This window comes from Arachis ipaensis, chromosome B10 (genome assembly GCF_059453495.1).
Source record: "Arachis ipaensis isolate K30076 ecotype BB chromosome B10, ASM5945349v1, whole genome shotgun sequence".
Classification (NCBI taxonomy): domain Eukaryota; kingdom Viridiplantae; phylum Streptophyta; class Magnoliopsida; order Fabales; family Fabaceae; genus Arachis; species Arachis ipaensis.
In genome coordinates, this window is record NC_142435.1 from 14,876,997 (window position 1) to 14,888,671 (window position 11,675).

General features: G+C 39.0%; 1 protein-coding gene across 1 annotated transcript; it reads right to left on the reverse strand.

Annotated features, from left to right (window-relative positions):
• Positions 1–8,932: 8,932 nt before the first annotated feature.
• Positions 8,933–11,124, reverse strand: LOC107620194 (protein FAR1-RELATED SEQUENCE 5-like). The gene is made up of 5 exons (XM_016322395.1): positions 11,017–11,124; positions 10,268–10,327; positions 9,870–10,173; positions 9,428–9,821; positions 8,933–9,341 (listed from the first exon to the last, which is right to left on the reverse strand). The coding sequence occupies exons 1-5, from the start codon at positions 11,122–11,124 to the stop codon at positions 8,933–8,935; spliced, it is 1,275 nt and encodes a 424-aa protein (XP_016177881.1).
• Positions 11,125–11,675: the final 551 nt, after the last annotated feature.

Below are 11,675 nucleotides of genomic sequence, written 5' to 3' on the forward strand. Positions count from 1 at the left end.
CCGGTGTTCCTCCAGTTCTCCAGCCCAGCATCTTCTGATCGTCTCACCAATTATCAGGTATAGTAGATGTTTCCTCTGATTTCTTATGCATGTTTTAAAAACAGAATTGGACGTGGTTTTTTGTGTAGTGGTTATGGTGAATTTTAATTGAGTGGGTGTTTCTTCTATGTTGTTTTTGCTCAGGTAATATAATCTCGGTGCATCACAGGTGGTTGTCAAGCGTATCAGCTGCATCTTTTCCTGTTATTCAGAATTTTGATCACAGGTAATTTTTTTTATCCGTAATTAAATTTGGGCCTGTTCTTAATAGATGAAACCCAATCGAAAGAAGTTTGATTTTCTGATTAACATTTATACGAGGTTTTAGATGAAATCTTTTGGAGTTTGTAAGTTACCAAGAATCATAAAATTAGAACTTTGATGATAATCCAAAGAAGCTGATGAGGAACACGTGAATGGTGCTATTGTTGTTTTTGAAATTGTTATGTTTGACCCTTTTTGGGTGTATGTTGTTCGTTACCAAGTGGATCAATTATTTAAAGACCATGTCTTTCTTTATACATGTTTTATTGTTGAACGGTGTTTCTTCCTTGGAGCTTTATGCTATGGGCTTATTTGAACCATACATGTTTCCTTTTACCCCATATATTAAAATGTATCATTATAAGTAAACACTATACATACAGACACAAATTTATGTATGTTTTCAAGCACCTACTCTAATTAGTGTTCTGTGCCTCTCTTCCTATATTCCCCATTTAATGCATGGTATATACATAAGTCACATTATACTTCTTTTATATTGTATATATGTGTAGCAGTTTAAAAAGCTAATAGATACCATTCAAATCTATTTTTTTCCAAAGTGATAAGCATTATGAAGCAAGAAAAGTAGTGTTCCTCCGTTGATATAATAAAGGCCTAAAGAAAAACAGAGGTAATAATTAATTAAAAAGATAATATAACAAAAAGGTAATGGTTATATTTGGAGCACAGCTATGCCAAAAAAGCATAGATATATATGCCTATACAAACCTATTATGGAGCATGGCCTTCTTAAAGGAACAATACACATTGCTGTATGCATGTCTTCACTGTGATTTTAGCAGGTGTTATTTTTGTAATCCTTGGTTAAGCAGTGTTTTTTCTTTTTGAATTCATAGGGGGTAAGATACGTACTGCACTGGTAATTGTGATTTTTTTTTTCTAACTAAAATTGGGTCTGAACTGATTTTATAAACCACCAGCAAGAAAATTTGATTTTTCTGCTAATATTTGTTGGTGGTGTTACTACATCTCTTGGTGTTTACTAGTTACCGAGAACGTAGAATTTGAAATGGTTTATTCTTGTTTTGTAATCTATGATTATCTTCAGGAACTATGCTTGTAGTCAATGTAATTTACTTTTGCTACTTTGTTGGATGTTGCTGAATTGCTATAACTAGCGAATGGATGTTTCTGTAGTTAGAATTACTACTTCTAATGTTGGTTTGATATGGTATTAATTGATGTTGGTTTCATGTTGCATCATCAACCATGTTTAATTGAGAACTCTTTTGATGTTGCCCATGATGGTTATTGGCAGTTTCCGTTAAAGGATTAGGGGCTGTTTCTTGTGAGACCGTAGCAGGATTGATTTGTAGCAAAGCCAACCAACATGGGAAAAAAGGTAACATGATGTTTACCATTCACAGATTACCATTCCATAATATCGTATGTGTGACTTACCGTTTGTGTAACAATTAACAGAAATTGTTAAAGTCCCGATGCTCGCCCAGCTACATACATAACATGATGAGAACGCTAACTAAAAACAACTCCGTTGATAAGCTTATGGAGATTGATGAAATCGGATTCGGATTCTTGAGGCTTGTTCCAAATTGGTTTGTAAAGCAAGCCATCATGGTTCACCTAGCTGAGTCGTATCAAGTAAAGCAGAGAACTTTTATACTCGACATAGGCAACATCCGCCTCAATGCCGAGTTAATCGGGAAGGTCTTCGGCCTTCCGTCTCGAGGTAAGTTCCGATATCTTAATTACCTAGTCTTGCATAGGCGTGCTGGCATAAATATCTTTGGGTATGGAAATATTACCATGCAATAACACATTAACATGTTGTAGGGGATCCATTTCCAGCTCTCGATGACAGTAATCCATCCCACGTGGCCATTCAAAAAAGGTTCCATAGACGGACAACAACCGAACTTCGGGATTTAGTTTACAGTTGTCCAATAGCCACCGAATCAGATAGGATGGAGTTCAGGAGATGCTTTCTACTGGTGGTGATGAAAATGTTCCTGTGCCCCACCACTCAATAGGTTCTCTCTCCATGGCACATCTACCCCGTGTTAGATGTTTCTGATCTGCGCAGATTCAACTGGCCGTTGGAAATTTTGAAGTGGTTTGACAAGGCAGTCGAGAAGTATAAGCTGAAAGGGAATAAAACGTGTGAAGGCTGCATGTTCGTCATTTTGGTATGACGCGATGACCATTACCGAATTCAGTATGCCATTTTTTTATGAACAAAATAAATTGTATAAGAGTTATCTGCGTTACACTAGTTTGGAGAGTTCAGGCTCTAATAATGTTATTTGTATGATATTTACTGATATGTTGATGATTTACTTGAATCTTTGTTTACTAATTTTAGATGCTTCGGTGTATGATTTCATCTGAATGTTTCCTATAACTAATTCTGTGTCGCCTGATATATTTCAATTGACTGCCAGCCTTATAGAATCTTGTACCATATCTCATGCTAACTGTTCAACTTAATAGTATATATTCAACTTGGTTTTCTTTCATGCATAACATGACTTGTGCCCGTCCTCTGTGTAGATCCTCTATTTTCAGCGATTGCAATACGGTCTGCTCGACAACTGTCTTGAGCATGAGCCATGGCTCGATTCGTGGAGCTCGGAGAGGCTAGAAAAGAAGGCGCAGTATATTATATCCGAGGTACTCATTTCACTCTCGTAAACGGTTAAATTATGCCACTATGAAAGTCGAAAATGCCTATCAAATGAGTCAAGATGTTTTTTATTTTTTCCTTTTTTGGTTGACTCTAAGTATGTTTTTTGCTTTTTTTATCATGCTGTTTCTGGTTTCTCTTTTGGTGGTGCCTTGAGATTCGACTAAGATCATTGATTCTCTTCGTTTATTAAATCAGGGGCGCCTTTTGACAAGACAGGGTGAAGTTGAGGACATAAAGGGTCGTTCACCGCAAGCTGCAAGGAAAAAAACGGGAAAAAAAGCACCACAGAAGCGTGGGCGAACGGATTCGGTGCCGTCGAGGGTAAACACGATGCTTTAGCATGTTAACAAATTTACTTCGCTATGGTTAATATGGTTCATGCTATTACTTCAAACAGGGGAGCTCAATCGGTGGAGAGAGTAGGCAGGTATCAAAGGAAAGACGACCAAGTGGATGCACAACACCTCCAATTAGAAGAACTTCACGCCGCACTGACAGATAAAAAACTAGCCCGAGAATGAGTATATCGACTAGCATTGCATAAGTTTATTAGGTTCTTTTCAATGTAATTGGATGTTTCTTTATCCAACATAATCGTTATGAATAAAACAGCCTAGCAGGAGAGGTGCGCAAAAAAATGGAGGGGCTAAGAAGGACCGATCATGTAGGTCCAACTGAAAATAATCTGAGGAAAAGGATCCCCCAATTAGCACAGATGATGATGAGGAGAATGAGCCTCTTGCCAAGAGGATGTGCCGACTGTATAACCCGAGATTTGACCAACACAAACCAAGTGCTGATCCACCCGAAGGGGACCTCAATAAGGATAACGCTCCCCAAGCAACACTTGTCTCTAGCTTGCCCGATGCAGGAACACTCTCGGTTGCGTTGGTGAAACATGAAGAATGGGAGTTCGACGGGTAAGTCTCCTAAGCAAAACTATTTCATTTTGTGGTCTATTTTGCTTTTTAATGAATTAGGGATTGCATCCGTATACAACTGCCTTTTCTCTAACATAGGTTGAGTTATTTGCAGTAATCCCAATTTTCTGTCAAACCGAGATCCCGAGAGTGAATGAATATGGCAATACTTGGAGCAACTGCAGAACACGAGGCCACTGCAGACCGTGATGCCAGCATCTCCATCTTGTAAGACTCCTAGCCCACCAAGCAAGAAGATTTCACCGTGCATGACTCGGACGGAACAAATCTTTACCCAATGTACTCCTATAAAGGTGCATCCACTGCTAAAAAGGCGGAAGCTGGACGAGGATGATGAGGAGCGATTGCGACGATGGGCTGCCAATCGTTCGTCGGAGCAGAGTCAGGTTGTGGCGGCATATGAAGGAAAACAACATCTATCATTGGTCCGAGAGGACATCTGCTCATTGCTACCCTGGCGTTGGGTCACCAGCAACGTAAGTAGAACACACTAACACATTTATAGAATGAATATGTTTCTTAATATATATCGTGGCACAAACAGATGACCCTAACGCAATTTAAATTTTTTTATGCAGATCGTTCATTGGATGTGTTCAACCTTTAATGACCCAGAATCGTTGCGGTTTAAGAATGACTTTTACTGTATTCCTCCAGAAATTTTGGTATGCACGAATTTGTGGCTTCTTATCGATCAATCTTTGAGGTCTGATCCTAAATAGTGCTTTTTATACAGGAAACTGTGTTGCAAAAGAGGAACTTGGATTCCTTCAGGGAGGTTCCTACTGTTAGTTATGTGGGGTTGGGTCCTCACTTCGGTGATGATTTTATATTTTTTGACAAGATAGCAGCTTCCAAGCGAAAATGGGTAAGTTAATGCGCTAGTTGAAGGTTGATTTTTTGGTTTAAGTGCTTACAACACCGTGTTTATTACTTGGATGTTGCTTGTGATAGGCAACGGGATGTTCCCCTTAATTGCCAAATGGATGGTTCTGTATTTGGTTTTTAGTTCTCACGTCTTAGGCAATTGAATCAGCGTGTACTTAATTGAGATGTGATTGGCTTTCGTTTCATTATATGTTCCTCAACATGCTAAATGTTTTAGAAATTTCGCTTATATCTGTATTTGGTGACTCCATTGATCGTGTAACTGATTTGATATCTATGTTTCCATCACAGTGGTTTGCCCCAGTCTGTATCGATCGTCATTGGTGGCTGTATGCCTTTGAGATATATCAGAAAAGGTTGTGGGTACTGGATAGTATGTATATAGGAGAACCTAGTAATGAAAGATTAAAAATACATGCTTATGCGGTAAGTATACCTCAGTCAATTAGATCACCGTTAGCCTGGGTAACTCAAAATGTATCATTGCTAACGTGTTGCTGCTTTCCAGGGGAGAATCATTGAAGACATGGCAAAAGTTACGATGCCCGCATATGAGCACACGAAGGACGGTCTACCTCGTTTCTATCCCAGCGTACCAAGACAAGATAACGGGTCAGTTAAAAAGCCACCTAAGAATACTCTTAACAGCACTTCACTTGATAATGATAACATGATTGGAAATAATATTCTCTTTTTGTACATATAGCTGTGATTGTGGTGTATTCGTCATCAAGTTCATGCAGTTTTGGAGTTTAGATAAACCCTTGCAGCATTGGGACAAGGTGAAGTTAAATATGTTATAACAATTAATTTCAAACTCTTTCTAGTCAGTTTCTTTCTCGGATTTAAAATTACCCTTTAACACGAAATTGTCATGCAGGACGTTGTACAGGAGTTTAGGAAGGAGATCATACTAGACATAGTCTTGGGTCCTCATAATTCACAAATTGGGACAACGCTGCAGGCATTGAACAGCGCTCCTGTGCGCCACAACCAGCCAAGGAAAAAGACTAAGGCTGTGAAATCACCATTCACAGCACCAAGCACGAAGAGCATGCTGCAGCGTGCGGGGTTACCGATTAGAAAGCCAAACAAGGGGAGAGACAACGGAAGAAGACAGTTTCCTTGGTAAGAAAAAATCAATATACATACCTTAGTCTATCCATGGCCTCCTGATAGAGTTATAGGCGTTCATATAACCATTTGACGACTTAGATTCGTTTTGTGTGAGCCTAATAAAGCCTGCTTCACTGCAGGTTCATGATTTCATGTTGCGGATTTTGTCAAGTTGATGGTGACAATCAAGACAAAACCTCTTAATGGATGGTGCTCATGCTATGCATTAGGATATTTCTTTTCTTTGTAAATCGGATGGTTCTGAATTTATTTTTTGATCTATCATATTTTAGGCATTTGAACTTGCATATACTTCATTGAGAAGTGAGTTTCTCGTGTTTTGTTAGATACTCCTCAGCAGGTTTCGTAAGTTAGGTATTTCACAATTCTCAAGCAATTAGTTTTCAATCTGTGGATATCACTGGTTCATTAAGAAATGCACTTCATATTTATACTACAACGTCAACCCTGATCGGTGTACAGTACCCTTTTGTTCATGCCTATGCTTAAGTTGCAGTTCTTTCCATTCACTAACGTGGTGTTAACTAAAAGGAGGCATTATTTATTTATTTTTTTATCACTGTTTTCTATTGTTGATATTGTGACGTTGATGGAAGTACTAGCTTTGCACGGCCTTCAGTCGTTAACAGTCTACACGGCCGGTTCGTTTACAGTGGCTTCCGTGACTTCAACCAGGATTTTAATTGGATGTTGCTACTGGTGGGCACACAAATGTTTCTTTTTCTTGTAAATTGGATGGTTCTGAATCTGTTTTGTCAACTATAATATCTTAGGCATTTGAACTTGTGTGTACTTCATTTAGAAGTGTGTGGCTCGTGTTTTGTTATATACTCCTGAGCAGGTTTCAAATGTTAGGTATTTCAGGATTATCAAACAGTTAGTTTTCAGGATACTCTGATTGGTGTATACAACCCTTTTGTTCATGCCTATGCTTAAGTGGCACTTCTTTCCATTCACTAGCGTGGTGTTAACTAAGTGGAGGCGTTAAATATTTTTTTCTGAATATTTTCTGTTGCTGAAATTGTGACATTGCTGGAAGTATAAGCTTTGCGCGGACTTCAGTCATAATCAGTCTACACGGCCCGTTCGTTTATGGTGGCACTGGTGACTTTAACCAGGATTTTAATTGGATGTTGCTACTGATAGACACACAGATGTTTCTTTTTCTTGTAAATTGGATGGTTTTGGATATGATTTCTATGTTTCATATGTTACGCATTAACGACAGTGTGCATTCCATTGAGATATGAATGGCGTTTATTTTTTTCTAAATGGCAGTTTTCGGGCTTAATTTAATACATTTCTTTTTTTGCGAACAAATAAGTGAAACCTCATTTTCTTAAAACCATACTAACCAAAGATTGGGGAACAATAACAACAGTTGTACTTTTGATTCTTTTAATGAATACTTCATAACAGGATAAATGAAAGTGACAAAACAGAAAAATTAAGAGTTTATTCAGTTGTGTCTAAAGGAACAATAAATCTAGCTAAGAATGACAAATTACTCATGCCAAGAAACCTGACTATATATGCCTAAAAGAGTTCAACAGGTCCATGAATCTGCCACCATCTGATGAATTCCATATAGTAGAATCCCCAAGTCTGTTGTTTACAGAACCATGACGATCATTATCTGTCTGAAGGTCAACAACATCCTACAAGATCCACAACACGAAGAGAACGACATATATGAATCAGGAACACCATTGGGTATAAAAAATTTAACATAGACGTCACTCCTGACACATACTGGTTGTGATTTCCTCTTCCTTTTTTCCATTGACTTCTTAATTGACTTGTCCAACTCTGCTCCAAGTCTCTTACTCTTCGGTCGTCCTTTGGTTTTAACCCTTGAGGGTCCCTATATGTCATGTAAAATAACACCGCATGTGCTCTGTGTGGGAATCGTATTCTGAGTCCCATCAAGAGTAGTGAAACGCATGCTGGCACGGTGATCAGTCAGCCTGGACTTTGCATCCGAAAGGGCAGCTCACAAGATGGTTGCTTCTTCTTCACAAGCAACAAACTCCTGAGCAACGTTATAGAACTCCGAACACAGTTGCCTGAACATATTGTGGCTTTCATTACTCCGAGCCACGTCATGGATACTCTTAATGTAAGTGTACTTGCGGATGACATTCTTACTCCATCGAGGAAGAACATAGCAGCTCGGTACTGTGTCAACTCTATAGTATGACCACACCGCAAAGATGTGGTAACACAATATACCAACGGATTCAAATTTGTTGCACTCGCACCGACTCTTTTGACTCAAGGGGTCAAACTGTACTATAAAAGTATGGTAGACAGGCTTCCCCCAAAATACCTTCTGCTCGTCCACTTTAATAGAAATTGTATCTCCTTTTTGTTCAGTTGATCGAACCACACAATCGGTTTTTTTTCCTTACCTCCAACTGAAGGGTCCGGAACATATTACTCGTATATTCCTGTTGAAACTGTCGCTCAATGCCTGTGCTCCCTATACATGGGATGGCTCCTTTCGAGTCCGCAGCATCATCTTCAAGTTCCTTTTGCTCCTTGGTTCCAAGCACATTATCGTATTTATGGACGAACTGAACCAACCCACTCTTGCAATGCAGGTATCCACCATAGAATGCGTGCATGCTGTTCACTCCGTTGTGTACTCCTCATGCCGGCCCAAAATTCAGTCTTGAAGAATATTGGCAACCACTTACGTCGATTCGCATAAAGATCTGCACAAGAAAAAAAATAGCATAAGAGTGTCGCTTATACCCAACAGGATGACAGCTTACAAAGCACCGATAAAACAAATAAAAAAAAACATCCAGACACACTATGAAAAGAAACATCAGTACGTGTATTGAAAAGAACATCCACTGACTAACAAGGTAGAAAATTCAGTTACATTTATTAAGGAAAAAACCCAAGAACGGAAACAACCGACAGTAATAAAATTAAATGAATAAATAGGCAACATGAAACCAACAGACGGGATTTAATTTAATGATCACGGACCTGCTAACCATCTGTTCTGGCCTAACGCAAATTCTTTGATGAAAGCAGCCCAATCAACTTCAAACGATTCACTCGAAGGAGAGTTATACACAATGTGATTCATCATTGCACTCAATTCTCCGTACCTAGTGTAGCCACCGAGCTTGAATTGTGTTTTCTTCATTATGTGCCAAATGCACCATCTGTGGACAGTATCAGGTAGGACCTTCCTTATAGCACCAGCCATTGCCTTGCACTGGTCAGTGATGATCCCCTTTGGCGCAGTCCCAATGCATCTCACCCACTGCGTGAACACCCACTCGAAACTAGGGATCTCCTCATTGCCTAGTAAAGCACAGCCAAGAAGAGTAGACTTCCCATGGTGGTTTACACCGATAAAGGATGCAAATGGTAGACCATGCCTGAGAATACAGCAAAAGCAAATGTAAGGTAACATGACAAATTTAAGAAATAACTGCTCTTGCAATTCACCAATACGTATACAGACCTGTTTCTTCTGTATGTGGTGTCAAACGACACCACATCTCCGTAATATTCATACGAAGCCCTGCACCTTGCATCTACCCAGAGTGCACTCTTAAATTTATTATCATCATCAACATCTATGGCATAAAAGAAGTTGGGATTGATCTCCTTCATTCGAACGAAATAATTCATCATCCCTTGGAAGTCCTCATTGTCATCGGAGCATCGGAGATTACGTGTGATGTAATTTTTGACATCCTTTTCTGAGAAACTCAGTTTTGAAGGCCCACCAACTTCGTTTGCCAGTGCTAGATACGTCTTGTTGGGTCTTATGCCAGCCTCGTCGTTATCTGTAATGACGTACTTGGCATGCTTGGTCAGCTCCCGGTACTCATGATAGTGGACAGCTTTCTCAGCTGAACAGGGATGAGAATGCCTCAATTCTACCCTAGACACAACCTAACATTCCTTCTCCCTGTCCAGCATGACATACATTCTTGCTTTGCATCTCGTGGCTGTTATTCTGTTTGACCGAGTTGCTACCTTAACATGAGATTCTCGATAACCCTCTCGAGTGCAGTGAAGAGATTGATTAATGGGTATCTTTGCGTCCTTCCGCGTCTTGTCAAAGTTCGTATTCCTGACTTTAGTTACAAACCCCAATTTCTTTGCATAATTTGCATAAAACTCCTGTGCCAAAGGCAGCGAATCAAAACTCATTCCTATGACTGGAATTTCCGCTTCACTGAGCCCACTATGATCCGGCAACTGTAAAGCCAATTCACAGAACCAAATAGAAATGAAAGATAGTATCAAAGTGGTAACTATAACGTGCTAACACACAATAAGGAATAATTCAAACCTCGTGTCTTAAATCCAACTCATCATTTCTCATCACCATGACGTCGGTGATTTCGTCGACCTTCAATTAAAGACAATGGGGACAAAATTTTAATCCACTTATGACCATTACTATATAATGAAGCAATCCAATAAAACATATCAACAAAAAAATGGAAACACATATAGCACTCAAGCAGACTTTATGACTATCTCATCTAACCACATTATTTCTCCAGATTTTTCCAAAAATTAATCAATGTAACAAACATCTAATTACCATGAATAAGAAGCCTTCACAACACACATTTTAATAAAAATTCTATTAGGAATCAATGAATCATTAACAAGATGTAGTTGATTGCATGCATTGTGACATAGACGGACAACACAGTGAGATTGAAATGGATCTTGGACTATTCGCACATTTAGGAGCAGTATAAACTACCAATAATTTTGTCTTTTCTAACATAGAACTTACATGTCTTCCACACAACCTAATTAATTTCTATATCCACTATCTATGTCTATCTCTATTGGAATTTTTTGTATCAATGACATTAGCTAAGCATAGCCTTTTTCCGCAACCCAATGTATTCAATTACAATCATACCTTATTAACATGTCCACTAGCAACGTAGGTGTGCCACATTTTTTTCAAAGAAAAAAATTAAAGAAACATCTAAAAAACATGGAAAAGAAACATTCACATTTCACATTCTCATAAAACCTCATGCAATTCAAGACTAACATATACAACATACAACATACCAAGGAACCCTCTTGATTAACAACGCCATCGTCATTCAATTCATCATTGCCTTCACTAGCATTGATCACTGTGCTATTTGGTTTCCCTTCCGGATTTGAGCGTTCCATGGAGACTTTTTTTCCCGAATATTTGCGCCGCCACGACCACTTCTTTTTTTTAGAGTAAAAGTGGCACGCACAGTGGAAAAGCAAGGACGGTCTCAAGCAAGTGATGATGATCAATGTGACATGCATTCAAGGCTTCCGGGGACGTGTTGCACCAACGGCGGCTTCTTAGTGAATGAAAAGTGGCCCGCACGGTTGAGGAGTGACGACGGCGACACAGCTTGAGTGATTGGGTGAAGATGGTGGAGGAGCTAGGCGGCTATGCTTCTTGGAGGAGAGAAAAAGAATGATGGCGCTAGTTGGAAAGGGTAACCCAGGGTAGTGAGCTTGAATGCTCAGCGCATCTGTTCCGTGATTCTCTCCTATCACTAGCGTATCTTCCCTCATGTTTTGAATGTGGTCAACAATAATTTAAAAAATAAATTAAATTATAAATTAATAAAACTAATTTAAATTAATTATGTTGTTCCATTCTTGGCTATTAGTTGGTTCTATATACTTTTCCTATATGAAAAGGCAATCGAAACATCAAGAAAAGAGAAGGAACCAACTGG

Coding starts and splice junctions, on each gene's coding strand:
- LOC107620194 (XM_016322395.1), bottom strand. CDS start 11,124: ATGGAACGCTCAAATCCGGAAGGGAAACCAAATAGCACAGTGATCAAT. Junction 10,174..10,267: donor AGTTGGATTTAAGACACGAG/GTTTGAATTATT, acceptor TTGGCTTTACAG/TTGCCGGATCATAGTGGGCT. Junction 9,342..9,427: donor ACCACATACAGAAGAAACAG/GTCTGTATACGT, acceptor CTGTATTCTCAG/GCATGGTCTACCATTTGCAT.